The sequence below is a fragment of the Myodes glareolus genome, chromosome 6 (assembly GCF_982192425.1).
Source record: "Myodes glareolus chromosome 6, mMyoGla1.1, whole genome shotgun sequence".
Taxonomy (NCBI): Eukaryota; Metazoa; Chordata; class Mammalia; order Rodentia; family Cricetidae; genus Myodes; species Myodes glareolus.
This window is the reverse complement of record NC_142031.1, coordinates 100,468,608-100,485,474: the sequence shown is the minus strand read 5'-3', so window position 1 is coordinate 100,485,474 and position 16,867 is coordinate 100,468,608. Positions and strand designations below refer to the sequence as shown.

The 16,867-nt window shown below is 50.6% G+C and overlaps 3 protein-coding genes across 5 annotated transcripts; 1 reads left to right on the top strand and 2 right to left on the bottom strand.

Moving 5' to 3' along the window:
- The first annotated feature begins 229 nt into the window (after positions 1–229).
- On the top strand, positions 230–5,309 carry Abhd1 (abhydrolase domain containing 1). 2 transcript variants are annotated; one of them, XM_048436586.3, is made up of 9 exons: positions 231–424; positions 3,059–3,219; positions 3,523–3,705; positions 3,843–3,888; positions 4,065–4,177; positions 4,283–4,456; positions 4,596–4,644; positions 4,732–4,897; positions 5,027–5,309. In XM_048436586.3, exons 1-9 carry the CDS (start codon positions 311–313, stop codon positions 5,236–5,238), a joined length of 1,218 nt encoding a protein of 405 aa, XP_048292543.3. In that variant the 5' UTR covers positions 231–310; the 3' UTR covers positions 5,239–5,309. The 2 variants fall into 2 exon arrangements, with proteins under 2 accessions (XP_085547343.2, XP_048292543.3); XM_085691217.2 differs by lacking the exon at positions 4,596–4,644 and having other exon boundaries at positions 230–424; positions 4,707–4,897.
- Preb (prolactin regulatory element binding) lies at positions 5,250–9,089 on the bottom strand. Its single transcript, XM_048436587.3, has 9 exons — positions 8,762–9,089; positions 8,003–8,192; positions 7,493–7,713; positions 7,263–7,343; positions 7,025–7,149; positions 6,667–6,840; positions 6,467–6,539; positions 6,133–6,292; positions 5,250–5,957 (listed from the first exon to the last, which is right to left on the bottom strand). The coding sequence occupies exons 1-9, from the start codon at positions 8,894–8,896 to the stop codon at positions 5,863–5,865; spliced, it is 1,254 nt and encodes a 417-aa protein (XP_048292544.1). The 5' UTR covers positions 8,897–9,089; the 3' UTR covers positions 5,250–5,862.
- A 1,397-nt stretch (positions 9,090–10,486) lies between these two features.
- Positions 10,487–15,433, bottom strand: Prr30 (proline rich 30). Of its 2 annotated transcripts, none has more exons than XM_048436582.3 (2): positions 15,189–15,433; positions 10,487–12,300 (listed from the first exon to the last, which is right to left on the bottom strand). In XM_048436582.3, the coding sequence occupies exon 2, from the start codon at positions 11,939–11,941 to the stop codon at positions 10,733–10,735; it is 1,209 nt and encodes a 402-aa protein (XP_048292539.2). In that variant the 5' UTR covers positions 11,942–12,300; positions 15,189–15,433; the 3' UTR covers positions 10,487–10,732. The 2 variants fall into 2 exon arrangements, with proteins under 2 accessions (XP_048292539.2, XP_048292538.2); XM_048436581.3 differs by lacking the exon at positions 15,189–15,433 and adding an exon at positions 12,866–13,192.
- Positions 15,434–16,867: the final 1,434 nt, after the last annotated feature.

The window sequence follows — 16,867 nt, the reverse complement described above, 5'->3', positions numbered from 1 at the left end:
ACGCACCAAGATGGCTGCTGCAGGGGCGCTGCTTACCCTGGGGCTCTAGTGCTTTTCACCAAGGAGAAGCAGGAGGGGAGGGGTGTGGGCGACCCGGTCAAGGCCGCTAGGGTTTGTGAGGTTCGCCCGACAAACACCGCCCCTCGCCTGAGTACTGGCAGCGGGCGGGGCCGATGGAGGGTGGGACCTGCAGAGGTCTGCCAATGGCGTGCAAGAGGCGGGTCCACGGCAACCGCAAGCGGAAGAGTCAAAGTTCAGGAGCTAGAGCCCGCCGGGAGCTTGGGAATTGCAATACCCCTACATAACCAAGATGCTGAGTACCTCCCTGAGCCCGCAGAACGCCACCTGGTCAGACACCGTCTCTCTGCTCTTGACTCTTGGCATTGCTCTCTACTTGGGCTACTACTGGGCATGTGTGCCCCAGGTGGGTGAGGGCTGAGCTCTGGCCGCTGTGCTTGGGGTACCAGAATGTATGGGGGTAGTCTTCAGCCTGGGCTCCAGCCCTTTTTGAAATCTTGGATAGTTGGCTCTCCTGCGCCCAGTGAATTTTGCTATTATGACCAGAGAGCCGGTTCTGCTCTTTAGATTCTCGGAATCTTCCCTGCTAGCTGGGTCTTTTAGACACAGGAAGGGCGCACCCCCTGTACTGTTGACTGATAAAGGTGGGGTGGAGGGTATCCTCAAGTGTCAGAGATCTGTGTTTTCCGTTTTCCCCTTTTTAGGTGGCCTAACTAACATGTAGATTATGTTTGCTAGCTGCACAGAATAATGGAACGAATGCCTGTGTGGTTGTGGCACCAGTCCATCAATTTGGCAGAACCTCCTTTCCTTTGAGGACTGGCTGAGGTTCCTGCCAAGCTTAGGACAGATGAATAATTCTATCCCTACACACTCAGCCCTGATTTAAGTTTTAGACACTTCATGTATACCGTGCTGAGGAAGTCTTAACAGGTTGTTTTTGATCAATTTGGATATTTCCTCAACTGAAATGTAGATAAAATGTATAATCTACATATATAGGAAACCTAACATTTTTGATCTCATTAAAATCTATTGGGGTAAATGAGTTTAACAAGAAACCTATTGATTCAACGTCTTTAAAAAGATCTGTAGGAGTTAAACTCTTAGTCCTGGATCCTGGGAAGGCTAAGACAGAAAGATCACTTGAACCCAAGAGTTTTGAGCCATCCTGGGCAACGCAGCAAGGTCCTGTGCCCAGTGTCTCAGAGAACAGAAAACTGTTGTGGCCACTGTAAATCAGAAGTAAAGAGGTGTCCCAGTGTGAAGTGCACCTGGGTTCAGTTCCTGACACCTACATGGCACTTTTAGCTCACAACGGTCTGTAACCTTCTCTGGTTTCCAGGGGCACCAGCCATATAGGTGGTGCACAAATATTCACGTAGGCAAACACTCACACATGTTAAATAAAAGTAAATCTAAAATATAAATGGTAAAAAATAAAAATGTTTTTTAAAAAATCACATGATTATTCATTAGCACAATCCTGGGAATGAAATGACATTTAACAATTTTACCTACAAGTTATTATTGTTGCTATCATAGCTATTAATTCTGCTTTGCCCTTGTTTGTTCTACCTTTGGGAGACCAATTAACCTATGAGAGTCATGATTTCTTATCAAATAAGGTTGTGATTAGTCTGCATTATAGTAGTGACTTCGTTGTTGCTATTCCAGGGTTAAGGACCAGGGTCCAAGTCACAGTATCAACTGTGCCTCTGTAGTGTATCATTTCCCTAGTCCCTCTTGAGTAGCAGGACTGTAGATAAAACAGGATCTGATTAAGTGACTTAGAAAAGTCACTTATGATTTAAAAAAATTACTTCCTCAATACTGGAGATTGAACGTAGAGCCTACCACTTAGCTGCTACACCCCAACCCTTCAATTTCAGTCTGTAGAGTCCTCTGATTTTGTTCGGCATACTCTTCTTACATCCGTAAGGATGGCCCTCCCTCTCATTTACTTCGTGGCTATGCAGAACCAAGCAAAGAGGCTGAGAGTCAGGGCTTTGTGCCCATTGACCTCATTCGTCCCTATTATCCCATCTCTGTTCCCTTTTCCCTAGTTGGCATGAAGAAAGGAAATGTTTGTTCACATTATGGATGCTTCCTCCTGTACAGCACAGCCTAAGAACTGGGGCTCCACAAGACAGTAGGAGATGCCCTTGTAAAAGCAACCCTTCAGCACTGAGCACACATATTAGAGAAAGGCAGAAAGAATGTAGACAAGGGGGTGCTAAAAACACTGGGGCCCAGGAAGAGCCAAGACTGACCAGAGGAAGCTTCAGGAGATGTATCTGGACAATTCAACAGCAATGCAAAAGGTTACAGATTGCACGGTGTTGACATTTGCCTGGTAGAATCCCAACCAGCAGAGCATGCTGACACAAGCCCAGCACTGAGTCAGGCAGATTATGATGAGTTCAAGGTCAGTGTGGGTATAGTACAACTTTGTCTCAAAAAACCAGCCACCCTGGGCTAGAGCTGTCTCAGCCCCAAAGAACATGTGCTGCCCCTGAGGATCAGTTGGTTTCTAGTATTCCTGTTATGATACTCTCAACTGCCTGTAATTCCAGCTCCAGAGGATGATACCCTCTTCTGGACCCCACAGGCAAGATCTGCACTTGTATACATTACTCACAAACAGAGGCACATCATTAAAATAAAATAAAATCATAAAAGAAGGCCCAAACTCCAATTAACCAACCAGAGGACCACAGCCCTTATTGTAGGGGATCATCTGAGCAGTTTATATTATCTGCTCTCCCACAAGTGGACTTGAGGGGACAGGCTGAGTGAGGAAGTCAGTACCCCTTCCGGGTGGGTCAGTTCTTGGGGTGACCCTTTAGGACTGGGGTTCTTTGGAGGCACTAGATGACTGCATTATTGATGGTGACCTGGCCATTCTAGTCTGAATTATGCTGTACCCTTCACTATGGCAAAGCGGTGTCCTTAAGGCTGGACTCTGGGGAAGAAATCACTCATTCTCCAATGTCTGGGACAAGAAAAAAATGAAGTCAACTGTGTTGTGTGATTACAGAGGCCTCGCCTGGTGGCTGGGCCTCAGTTTCTGGCCTTCCTGGAACAACACTGTCCAGTCACTGTGGAGACTTTCTACCCCACACTGTGGTGTTTTGAGGGACGGCTACAAACCATCTTTCGAGTCCTCCTGCAGTCTCAGCTTGAAGTCTCTTACCAGAGGTAAGGACAGTCAGAACACAAGAGCTGCCAGTTTCTAGGGGTAACGGATCCACCTCTTTAAATGAAGGCAGTCTTTGCCCTAGAGTGTGGTGAGTGTGAACTGGGCATACGGAAAGGCTCTTTACTCGGCACCTACATAAATTTAATAGTTCATTTATGCATTCTATATGGTCAGCCTTACTGTAAGCATGCCTTCAAATAATACCCATGACAACCTGCAGATCTTGTGGGTGAGCCAGAGGGTAAACTTTGGAGTCTAATTCCTGATAGTATCTTTATATACCCATCTCTCTTGAATCCCAGTGAAGTCCTCAAGACCGCCGATGGAGGCCAATTCCTTCTAGACTGGGCTGAGCAGCCTAAGAACAGTCACTACCCAGACCCCACCACCCAGCCCATAGTATTGCTGCTTCCAGGCATCAGCGGCAGTAGCCAGGAGCCATACATCTTACACCTAGTTGACCAAGCTTTGAAAGATGGCTATAGGTAAGGATGGGGTAGAGCTTGGGAAGGGGAAGTGGATCTGACCCTGACACAGTACTTTTGGCAGGAGCCTTTCTGCAGACGACCAAAGGGGAGGGCCTTCTTGGGAGGATTTGGCTCACCTACCTGTGTTGCCCCAGGGCTGTTGTATTTAATAACCGTGGCTGCAGAGGGGAAGAGCTGCTGGTAAGTACCCTCCTTCTGGGGGTGGCCCTGCACCTGCTCCCTTTAGAGATCGCTGGCCCTAAGGCTTTGCCTACTTACCGCCTCCCTCCCCTTCCGCACTACCTCCTGAGTCCTCTCATTTGGCTGCCTTCTGGCAAGAGCCTCCCTCCCTAGCCAATGCCACACTCTGCCCCCAGACTCACAGGGCTTACTGTGCCAGCCACACTGAAGACCTAGAAGCAGCTGTGAAGCACATCAAGTGCCGCTACTCGCAGGCGCCACTGCTGGCTGTGGGCATCTCTTTTGGAGGGTAATAGTTGACTGGATTTACTCCAGACCTTCTGTCTTTTCCTTTTCTTCTGCCCCAGTTAACTCGCGCCAACACTTTCGGTGGCCTTTTTATCCAATTTTACAGGATACTGGTGCTGAACTACCTGGCACGGACCAAGAAGGCTGGAGGATTGGCAGCAGGACTGACAATATCTGCATGCTGGGATTCCTTTCAAACTGTTGACTCTCTGGAGACCCCGCTCAACTCACTGCTTTTCAATCGGCCCATCACTGCTGGACTCTGCCAGATCCTTGCTAGGTAGGACAGCAGACACACCCCACTCTGCTAGTGCCTGGGTCAGTTTCACATGGGGTTTTCTTGATGAGGTAAGAAAACAGAAGCTGGGAGCTCTGAGAGGAGCAGGAGTCCAGACAAACCCTGATGTATTCTTTTCCAGAAACAGAAAGACAATTAGAAAGGTGTTGGATGTAGACTTTGCCATAAAGGTATTTTCCAACCATCCCCTTATCCCGTGTTGGTCTCCTGTTGTCTCCTATTTATAACATAGCCTACACCATACCTCCACCACACAGGCGCGCACAATCCGCCAGCTGGATGACCGCTACACGTCTGTGGCTTTTGGGTATAAAGACAGTGCAGCCTATTACCAAGCCTCAAGCCCAAGAACCAAGGTAGATGCCATTCAAACCCCCGTTCTTTGCCTCAACGCAGCAGACGATCCCTTCTCCCCAGCCCACGGTGAGTGGCTTCAACATTGCAGACCTGATCCCAAGACTAGTAAGCCACAGATGTGGGTTGTACCTGCGGTATGAGCCAGGGCTCTCACTGCCGGGTAGCTTCCTGACCTCCTCTTTGACTCCCTCCCAGCCTTCCCTCTGCAGGCTGCTCAGAAGTCTCCCTACGTTGCACTGCTCATCACGGCTCGGGGTGGCCACATTGGCTTCCTGGAAGGGCTGCTTCCCCAGCAGCACTGCTACATGAACCGTGTCCTGCATCAGTATGCCCGAGCCATCTTCCAGCACTCCGGGGAGCTGCCTGACCTTGGGGCACTCGCTCCTTCTGAAGATGGAAAGAGCTGACAAGAGAGCTATTTGGGGTCTCAGTTCAATCTTTCTTTGTTTATTAAATATCAACTCTTCCTGCCTAATGAGCTGAGGCTCACTTTCCCTTTCCTCAGGCCGGAGTAGACCATCCAGGAGCTTACTGTACATGTGGCCTGGCTGGTTTGCTGCTACGCAACTGAGCCCACAGACCGCTGCTACCTGAGTCTTCCTTTGCCTCTTCCTGCCCTAACAGCAAGTGCTAGCCCAGACTTTTTATCAACAAAAGCCAAGGACCTCGCGTAACGGCTGTAAGGGGAGGAGGAGAAACAGTTTCTGTAGGACGGATGGCAATGCCTCCAGGCTCTTGGTCACTGTCACATATTTGGAGAGAAAGAAGAGCTAACTTTGAAGCCCTGGGAGGCAGAGGGAATGAGGCAGGCAGTGTGCCCTGGGCTTCAGACCACACTGTCTTAAATGGATCCACAGGTGATGAATGCAGGGCTCCCAGGATCCAGAGTGATAATGGGGCCACAGGCAAGCTTTAGCTGAGGGACAAGCAGTACCCATCAGTCTCAGCAGAGGTGGCCTCAGCTGTGGACCTCAACGACTCTGCTCTGGGAGGCGGCAGTGTCCAAGCCTGATTCCCATTGGTCATGGAGGCTAAAGAAAACCTGGAAAGGCACTCTGGAGCAGCAGGATGGTCACAATAATAAGGCCCACACACATCAGGAGCAGAAGCCATACAGGAACACTCCCTGAGGGCGGGACAAGGGAAGAAGTGAGTCAGCAAGGGAGCCTCAGAGCATAAGGTCAGAACCCTGAACCCCCTTCATTCAAGGAGAGAGGGGTGGACAAAAAACAGGGGTCAATTTTTGCTATAGCTAAAGATGAAGCGGTATCCCCGATACACACAACAGAACATTCACTCACGCCGTGAGGGCAGCAGGTGCAGCTGGCAACGGCTATCCACAGCTACGGAGAAAAGAGCAGTTTCATGGGATCCAAGGAGCTGTGGACCACAGCCCTTCTCAGGTAGAAAGGTGACATCTGTCACCACAATGCCATGGGCCTCCTTCACATAGTACAGACGCTGGAGAAGGAGAAAACAAGCGAGGAAAGCATAATTGGAGGCTCCTTTTTGGGAAACATGTTCCACAGCCCCAGCAGGCTTCCCCTATGAACTGGGCCAGACTCTTTCCTGTACACTCAGGGTAGAGTAAGCCTGTAGCCCTCCCAGAGGGTTGTGCCAACCTCTACCCATTACCTGGAGAGAGAAAGCTATGTAGATGGCGACAGAGCCAGTGACCGTGCCTAGGCCTAGGAAGGTACCCGATTCACTGTAACATACAACAAAGCATTCGTTGTTCTGGAAGCGTGTGCAGACACCCTCTCCCCCGACAGCGGTCCTCGAGAGACTGAGTCAGGACTCACTCTCCTCTCCAGCTAAGCAGCAGGCTCTCATACCTGACACTGAGGCAGGAAATGACTTCATGGCCACAGGGCCTGGTCCGAAGCGGAAGGAAGGTGGAACTGTCCCAGGCTGTGAGGTAGCAGGGTGCAGGTTGACGCAGGCGCTTGTGGGGGATCTGTACTGTGAAGAGTCGCAGCCCTCCAGGCTGATCTGGAACCTTCCCAAACCTGGAAGTCGGGCAAAAGGCTTTTCAGTTGCCGCTAGCCCTCAGGTTTGTGCCTTCCTGTACCCTGGTGACATCTGAAACCACCTCCAACAAGGCTACAGTCATCCCCAGCCCCTCCTGGTCTCTTTCTGCTTCCCCAATACTGCTGAAGTGTGCCTCAGTTAGCCACCCCGAGCTCGTCACACCTGCAGGCCTGGTAGCGGTATGGTGTGTTAGAAGAGGTGGATCCATTCTCTTGCCATTGTAGCTGTGCCACTAGCTGATCCTTCTGCCACACGGAGGCCTTAAAGTCCCAGCCCACAGTAACCAACTGGGCAGGAGTAAAGAGTCCAAAGACGGATAGTTAGGACATCTACTTACTAGGCAAGCAGCCTAAGAGCCTCCCCTCTTCTGCACCAGCACCCCACATTCTCACCTCCTTACCTTGCCATCAGGACCCAGAGCCAAATCTCCAATCTCCCCTTCATGTGCTTTGAAATCCAGAACTTTCTCCAGACTAGGTACCTACAGCCAAGCCAGTATCATGGTTCAGACTAGACACAGCAAGAGCACTATGATCCCCATCTCTCTTGTCCTAACAGCCACTCACAAGTTTCCCAGAATGCATGTTTGAATTCTCACAGTTCATGTCCTTTAAGCCCCTAGAGCCATACCTTCCAGACACGAACATGGCCATCAGTCCCTCCGGTGGCAAGCAAGGTATTATCATGGTTGAAGCGTACCACTTTCTGCAGTGGTTCAGCGCTGAAGTCTGTTTGTACCGCCTCCAAATTCTTTACTCTGAGTTCAACCCCTTCATGCTGAACTTCCGCTCCTGATTTCTTCTCTGCTGGAGCTGCCCGCTTCCTTTGTCGAGGTCCCTGCTCCTTGGAGCCTGCAGCACAAACATTTGCCAGGATCCAGATTTCTTTGAGTTTTTGTTTTGTTTTGTCTTTTTTTTTAAGGCAGGGACTTGCTATATAGCCCAGGCTAGCCTTAAATATCCGCTTAATAAATACCACTCCTAAGTACTGAGGCTGCACCACAACCTAGCTCAATCCAGGCTTCTGTACTAAGTACCAGTCCTTTACTGACAGGGCAGAGAGTGTTCAGCGCTATGATGACCCCACATCTAATCTCTCTTTAGAGACCAAGATTAGAAGCATTTTTCCAAAGCTCCTCACCTGACTTCTCCGCTTTATTGCTCTTCACTTGATGGACCTGGAAACGCAGGAGCTGACAGCGGGCATCCTGTCCGGCAGCAAGGATGTCACCAGCCAGTGCCAAGTTCATAGTGGCCCGTGTCTCTGTGTCATGAGAGTGCAGCAAGGAGGCGCTCAGGCACCCATTGATTTGCTCGAGCTGCAGAAAGTGCTGGGAGAGAACCAAGGTGGGCAAAGTTCAGGCGAGCCCGGAAGTCACATCAGTCCTAGTCTTAGCCGTTTAATCCTGGTCTTAGTTGTATTCCTTTGCTTCCCACACCTCTAGTTCACCGTGGATTTTTGTTTGTTTGTTTGTTTGTTGCTTTATTTTCTTGCTGGAGCTCCCCAATGTGTACAGCAAACAGAGCTTAGATTACTAGGTCCAGTTACAGGAAGAAAGGAATCCAGGCTCGAGCTACTTGAAGGCAGACAAGACAATGTGCCTTCCTGGAAAAGGCCAGCCTAAGAGCCCTGGACCAGCTCCCGTGGTCCTGCGTGGGTGGGCAGCCCAGCTTTCACAGATCCGCACAGCTTTCCGTCTGTTTTTGGACGACTCAACCGCTCTTCTCAGGTGAAAGCAGAACCCAGGCGTCTACGCCGGGTTTTCCTACTAGAAACCGGTACGGCCTAACGCAGGGGTACAATCCACCCCTGCATTCCGACCCCGCCCCCCGAACCCGGCCACCCCGGAATCGCTCTCGGCCACTGCATGACCAGTTCCCAGGAGCCTTGCGTTCTCACCACGCCATTCTTTATGCCGGTCTTGGCGGCGCCTCCTCCGCCCGCAGCGATGAGCAGCCCGGTCTTGGGGTCCACCCGGAGCGCGTACAACGGGAACGGGGCCCGGTAGAGCTCCAGACCTCGGCGCCGGCCCATTCCGCACGCGCGTTCACTGTCAGTCCCGCGGAACCCACGACATGCCGTACCCCTTCGACTGATGCCGAACTCGGTGCCGCCGTCGCCGGGAAGACCGAGGACCCGGCTCAGCACGGCGGGCTCGCCACCACTCAAACCACCACAGGTCTCCGATCTGCGCCCGCGCGGCTGTCTGACTGGGGCTCGCAGACGTGCAGTGCGCACGCGCCGCGCTCCGGGCCTCTCTTCGCGCAAGCGCAGGACGCCAATCCGCGTCAGCACTAGCGGGACGCGCTGCCACGGAGCCATGACTTCGGATCCGGTTCCTAGCTCCGAGTGACGGCGGATCTGCCATCTTTGTGTGGGGCGTGGGGCTGGACGAGATTACTGAAGATCAGGAAACATTGAATTAAAAAGTTACCGAACTGGGACGCTCTCCACTCCACTTCAGTAGAGATAGAGACACGGACTCGTAGAAACCGGGACCTTTATCACTTCGGAGAGGAAGGAATTTCTCCCAGGGCACAGCGAAGACAGGGACTCCAAAACAAAACTGGCTTCAAATCATATTCACTGCTTCCTAAATATGAAGAAATCACTCCCCACTTTGACGGCATCCTCCGCAGCTGATTGGGACCTTTTTCACGGTCTGACACCCAGTTCTGGAACAGGGAAGTTATGGGTGGCTGTTGCTCCCTGACAGGTGTTTTCTGTGTTCCGTACCTGGTACCTCACCACTGCCAACCCCCACCCCCCCTTTTTTTTTCGAGACAGGATTTGTCTGTGTAGCTCTGCCTGTCCTGGAACTCACTCTGTAGACTAAGCTGGCCTTGAACTCACAGAGATCCACCTGCCTCTGCCTCCTGGGTTCTGGGATTAAAGGTGTGCGCCACCACTACTGCCATCCCTTTTTAAAATCCCCTTTTAAAGTTGTTCTCTCTCTCTCTCTCTCTCTCTCTCTCTCTCTCTCTCTCTCTCTCTCTCTCTCTCTCCCCCTCCCTCCCTCCCTCCCTCCCTCCCTCCTTCCCTCCCTCCCTCTCCCCCCTCATGTGTGTGTGTGTGTGTGTGTGTGTATGTGTGTAGGGTGCCCACAGAAGCCAGAGGAGGGCATTAGGTCTCCTGGAACTGGGGTTACAGTTGTGAGCTGCCATATGGGTGCTGAGAATTGAACCTGAACCCGCTGGAGGGGCACTACTCAGCCATCTCTCCAGTCCCGTATGTCTCCCCCCCTCCCCCACACCCCCACTCCACTTCCCCTACCCCCCCCCCCCCCCCCCCGCACCTTCTGGTCTGCACTTGGGATTTCTGTGCTCGCCTGTGAATAAGTTGTTAGCAATGTCTTTCCCAATGAGGAAAATGGGCTGCTGTGTGTCAACCCAGGCATCCCCTGAGAAATGGGCCCAGTGACCTATTCTTTGATTCCAATTATCTGACAACAGACTTGAATTAAACCGGAAAAGGGCCTTGCAGAGGTCTCGAAGCACCTCAGATACCAGGATGTGTGGCACTTTTTGTCCTTGACTTTTCTTTCCCTCCAACCTTGTTGAGTACTGACCTTACCCTATAGCCATTGATTCCATCCTGTGGGCACAGTAGGACACAGACACAAGATCCTCAGGGTTAGGCTTTATTGGATACAGTGAAGGCTGAATGGGGCCTTGGGGACCTCTGGTCCTCTTCAACCAGGGGAGAGCAGACTCCACAAGGGGTTTCCGGGGTTCAGGGCGGGAGAACACACCTGGCCTCCGGCCAGCCAGCCCTTCAAGGTGTTGCTGTGGCTTCCTAAGGTCTGAGAAGTCCTGGTAGGGATGGTGGGGTTTGGAGAGGGTGTTCCATAGGGTCTCCGCTGCTCTGGAATTAAGATGGTAACTTTTGGAGAACAGATTCTGGAGACACCGACCTCTTTGGGGCTGTAGACGACCTGGCCCTTGGGGCGGCAGTGGCCCGTCTTGGTGCCTGAGCTAGAGGCACGGAACATTGGCTGGATTTTGGTGATTGGAGGCCTACAAACTTGAGGGTCCCGGCCTGGGAGAGTGTGTCCATGACTTGAGCTTCTGGTGTCTGGGTTGTAGGTGGTTGACTCTGGGCGACCTCTCCTTGAGGCCTTGCTTCCTGCCGTTTTTTTGATGGTAGCAGATGCAAGGCTTTGGCCTGGCTCAGAGGCAAGCGGAGGCCGAAGCCAATACCTAGGCGGCGAGTCCCAGACTCCTGGCCCTGAGCACAGGGCTCTAGTTGAGGGAAGGCAATCAGCCCTGCCCACTTCTTGTACTTGGGGTTGGGGCAAGATGGGGTGCGGTGCTGGAGGCACTGTAGACAAACAGGATACTCCACGACTGGAGCCAGGCTGGGTGTGGATGTGTCGAGCCACAGGTGCTGCAGAAACAGTAGCTGGAGATCTCTTGCAATTCTGCGGAGCCCCACACGGTCGACTAGGGCTTGGGCAAGGGCCATTGAGTCCTTGAATTCTGCAGGGTCCACCTTGCTTGCCACGCATCCCCCTGCCACCCCAGGGGACCTGGTGTTTTTGGATTGAGGACACTGCCATGTTTGTTTGTTACTGGCAATCCCTTGAGAAGGTGGGCTGGGGCTGGGGGAAGTGACTGTAGAACTATGGATGCCCTGGAGGTGGGGAGGAGACTGGCAAGAGTGAGGAGAGGAATTTTGTACCTGGGAAAGAGAAGAGGAATGGGAAAGAGGAGGGGAGGTGCACAGCTGGTAGTTGAGGGGAGGGGATGAGTGTCGTGAAGGAAGACAGGGGTAGTTCTGGTGAAAGAAAGTGGGGGAACTTGGGAGAGAGGAAGAGACTGGGAGGGGAACAAAGTCAGAATTTGAGTCAGGATAGTAGAAGTGAGGCCCAGGAGAGTGGGGCTGTGGCGGAGAAGAGAAGGAAAAATAGGCTGGCCTGTGAGAGGGCAAATGTAGTTGGGAAGGAGGGAGGGACTGATGGGGGGAGAGAGATGCTAAGTTGGATGGAGGGGAGTCAACGAACTCTGAGAGGACCTGAGGGGGACACCCTGGGGGCACTGTGTTCTGTAGCAGCACCTGGTCCTTGTTTTGAGGCAACATTGCCTTGAGTCCAGGAAAAACGTGGGTGGGGCCACAAGACTAATTAGAGACCTGCCTAGTTGGTGTGGGGATCTCTGAGTGCAGTTGTGGCTGGTGATCAAGACTGCCTTCTGCCACAGCAGTGTGGCTGCTGCCGAGTCTCGAGTCTCGCTGCAGACGTCAGCAGAAGGCCCAGGGGACACTAAGCCTCTTCTTGTCTCTCGCGTGCTCAGTCCAGAGTCTGCATCTAAGCTTGGCTCTTCACTTTTTCTTAGCCATTCGCTAAGAACAGAAATGGGGAATGAGAGCTGTCCCTTGGGAGCCGAGGGGCAACTCTAACTCTGTGGGTGGAACCGAGAGGAAGACCCAGTCTGGAAGACCTGCAGAGAAAAAGACAGGTCAGGATGTTGGAACGATCGGTCCACTTCTGGCTCTGCTCCAGGCGCTCAGTTCCAGTGTGAACTTATCACGATCCTAGATGTGAGGTCTTTGGGTGTAGTTCAGCTGGTAGAGCGCTTGCCTAGCATGCATGAAGTCCTGGATTGATCTCCAAGAGCACATAAACATGGCATGCTGGCTCAAGCTTGTCTCCCCAGCCGGGACACAAGGAGATCAAGGCCAACCTGGGTTACAGGCATCTGTCTCAACATAACAGCAAAGACACTAGCTGTTTGTCACCTTGAGGTCAGAAAACCTGGCAAGATGCTCTAGAGAAGGTAAAGAAGTGGAGCAGATCAGGAGGAGGAAAGGATGTAGTCCAAAGAGGCGACTTAGGGCAAAAGGACGGAGATGGGAAAGGAATGGAGATAACGGGCAATGATTTTACCAACATGGATTCCTTCTGCTGTTTCCAAGACACTTCCTCAAATAGGAAAGAGAAAGCAGAGTCACAAAACAGCCTATCTCCTCTGCCTCCAGCCCCTGACCCCCTAAACAGATTCTTACCCTGAATTCCCGTCGTAGTGGTGCCCCAAGGCCTTCTTCAGGCACAGCTCTTCTGTGGTGCAGGGTTTTACCCCTCTATCCCTGACACACAGAAGCATCCTGATTTCCTGGCATGCTGGCTCCCCTGGCCACTTGTCACCCTTCACAGTGGTGTCCCTCTCACTCAGCCTGGCCTTGACCAAGGTGATCGTCAGACCCAGTGGCAGCAACAGTAGGGTCAGCAGGTAAATGGCTCCCAGAGACTGAAGCTTTGCCTAAGGGGCGGCGTTGCCGCCCCCAGTGGGAACTGAGGGGCTCATTCCCTGGAAGCGGCTTTCTCTAGTATCAAAAGCCTATGTCACAGAGGTCAGAGAATGACATCATAGATTCTGTCCTCCCCCTCCCCTGTGCTCCAGATATCTCTCCTCTCTATGTCTCTATCTCTCTGTCTCTCCCTCTCTCTTTCTGTCTCTCTCTCTCTCTCTCTCTTTCTCTCTCTCTCTCTTTCTCTCTCTCTAAGACAGGGTTTCTTTGTGAAACCTTGACTTTCCTAGAACTCGCTCTGTAGACCAGACTGGCCTCAAACTCACAAAGATCCGTCTGTCTCTGCCTCAAAAGTGCTGGGATTAAAGGCGTGCACCACCACTGCCTGGCTGTATCTTTCTCTCAGGGACCACACAAAGGCTGTTTTGGTAAAATTGCCAAATAGACAGAATGGTTGGAGGCACAGCCACAAACCCAGTTCCGCCCCTTCTGCTCTGATCACTCCTCAGGTGGCCTAGCCTTCTAGCTTCCTCCTTGGCTTGCTTTCTGAGGAAAGTAGCTGCATTCCATACCCTTTTATCCTTGGAATATTACTATATGTTTTAATAGGTGTTTTTAAGATTTTGTTTACTTAGATGCATTTCTTTCTGTCTGTGTAAGTATGTATCATATGTGTCCACATGCTCACAAAGGCCTTGGAGAGGGTGTTGGGCCCCTGGAGAGTTTAGACAGTTGTGAGTTGCCTGATAAAGGTACTGGGAACTGAATTCCAGTCGTCTGCAAGAGCAGCCAGTGTTCTTAACTGCTAAGAATCTCTTCATCCCCATAGCTATTTTCTTTTTTATTATTTGTATTAAATGGTTTGTTTATTTATTTGCTTATTTTATATTTTATGTGCATTGATGTTTTGTCTGCAGGTATGTCTGTGTGAGGGTGTCAGATTCCCTGGAACTGGAGTTACAGACAGGTGTGAGCTGCCACGTGGGTGCTGGGAATTAAACCCGGGTCCTCTGGAAGAGCAGCCAGTGCTCCTGAGGCATCTCTCCAGTCCTTGCTTTTATTCATTTAGTCGTTGTATGTCGTGGGCACTCACATGACACAACACATATGTGGCAGTCAAAGGACAAGTTGGATTCCCTCCTTCCACCATGTAAGTCCTGGGAGTCAAACTCAAGGCATCAAGACTCGCAGCAAATGCTTTTAACTGCTGAGCCATCTTGCCTGCCCCAATATTTTTTTATTGTCTCTTTTTTGGTGCCCTGAAGCATTTTCACCCCCAAATAATGCACCAGAATAAAATTAAGAATGAGTAAGAGGCATGGCTTATGTAAAACTGGGGAAAGGAAGGCTGGGGAAATGGTAAAGTACTTGTGGTCCAATCACGAAGACCTGAGCTGGGATCCCCAGCACCCACAGAAAAGCTGGGCGTGGAGACTCACATCTCTGCGCTCCCAGCGCTGGAGGGCAGGGACAGGTGGATTCTGGAGGCTTGCTGGCCAGCCAACCCTGCAACGGTGAACTCCAGGTTTAGTAAGAAACTTAATGAATAAGGTGGATCTCAGTGGATGCAAACACCTGACACTGACCTCTGACCTCTGCATGCGCACAAGAGCAATGCACCCACTCCTCCATACTTCCCCAGACTTACGCACACAATGGGGGAAGGGCACTTATAAAAGAGTATGTAGTAGAAATGACAATCTAGTAAAAAACTTCAGTCATATCAGTTTTAGGAAGGAATATAGAGGTTGAGGCCTCATCACCAGGACTGACAAGACTTGAATTTTAGCACAAAGTTCCACAAAATGCCAGATAAACTGAGCTATTAGGTTACCCTACTATTTGACTCTTTTTGGAAAGTGTTTATGTCCTAGGGATACGAGGACCAGAATTTGAAGATTGTTTGTATTATAATATTTGCTGTCTTTTGCTATTCATAATGAGCCCTAGTCAACCATACATGCTTCTATGCTACCGTGATATCTCGTGGTAGACCCAGTCACCATAACAATGGAAGCTTGTAGTCAAAAGAACAAACCAGGGGATTAGAAGGAAGCAAATTTCAACCCTATTTACTGACCTTGAAGGAGGAGAGAGGAAGTTGACACTGAATTAAGTCACCAGTGGCCAATAGTGTAATCACTGTGCCCATATGATGAACTCTTCATTTAAAATAAAAACCACCCTAAATAATAGCATTCAGTGAACTTCTGGGTTGGTGATCTCATGGAGGTGCTAGGTGGATGGTGTACCCAGAGAGGGCAAGGAAGCTCCGCACCCCTCATCCTTCACCCTCTATGTTCCCTTGCCCTCCGCATCTCTTCTCCTTGGCTATTCCTGAGTTCTAGCCTTTATGACAACAGAGAAAGGCTAAGAAAGGTATGAGCCTGAGGTCTGTGAGCTGCTCTGGTGATTTATCAGACAGACAGAGGAAGTCATGGGAACTTCTGACTCACAGCCAGTTATTGTATAGGTGACCCAGGACTCAAAACTATAATCTGACACTGCTTTGGGGTCTGTCCCTTTGAGCTGTGGGATCCAGTGTGAACAGCTCTGGGTGTATGGTGCTAGAATTTCCTTGAATTGTTGAACCCGGAGGGCGTCTGGAGAATTTGGAGGCGCTGTGACAGAAAACACCCTCCGTTTGGTTTCAGAAACATCAGAAGAAGCAGCACTTCTCACGTGAGAATGAAGAATGACTAGGGAAACTACAGCTCACACTGACCCTGCTTCTTTTATTTTGTGTTAATTACTGTTAGTAAAATACTGTTAAGTATGCCAGGCGATGGTGGTGCATGCCTTTAATCCCAGCACTTGGGAGGCAGTGGCAGGTGGATCTCTTTGAGTTCGTGGCCAGTCTGGCCTACAAAGTGAATTCCAGGACTGTTACACAGAGAAACCCTGTCTTTTGGAAAAAAAAATGTTGAGCAAGTGAAAGGAAGTCCTCGGGATGTAGAAAGGTTCAGTGGTTAAGAGCACTGACTGACCCAGGTTCAATTCTCAGCACCCGCATGGCAGCTCACAACTGTCTGCAATCCCAGTTCCAGGGGACCTGATACCCATGGCAAAACACCAATGCACATAAAATAAATACTTTACAAGAAAAGAAGTCCTCTAAGCATTTGGCATCCAGGTTGCAATGCAGTTGTTTCGGTTTGCTGGTTGTTTCCTGTTGTAGATATTATCTGCCACATACTCTTCCCACCCAAATTCCTACAGCTCCAGGCTTAAGAACATCATGTTCTATTTCTTTTAAACATTCTACTCTGAAACCTGCAAATAGCGAAGAGGATGGATGAATAAGCTAATTGTAGTTGGCCAAGAGCGTTTGACCCTGTCGCCTTTCCTTCCCTTTTATATCTTGTTTTTGTGTGTGAGAGGGAGAGTGAGGCGCTCACGGGATATGGTGTGTGTGTGGCCAAAGGACAGCTGTCAGGAGTGGGTAACCACTTCCACCCCTTCCCCTCACAAAGCTCCTGTGAATTTGTTACTGAACCTAATCAACTTACTCCTGGAGAGCAGATAAACACCAACGCAGGTTCTTCTTTTGTTTTTGCTTGTTTGTTTTTGTTTTTCGAGACAGGGTTTCTCTGTGTAACAGTCCTGGAATTTACTCTTGTAGACTAGGCTGGCCTCGAACTCAGAGATCCTCCTGCCTCTGCCTCTCGAGTGTTGGGATTAAAGGCGTGCGGCAGAACAAGACCTTTTTGACCTAGCCCTTAATAACGAATGTTAAGAGAAAGAGAGGCACTCTGTTCC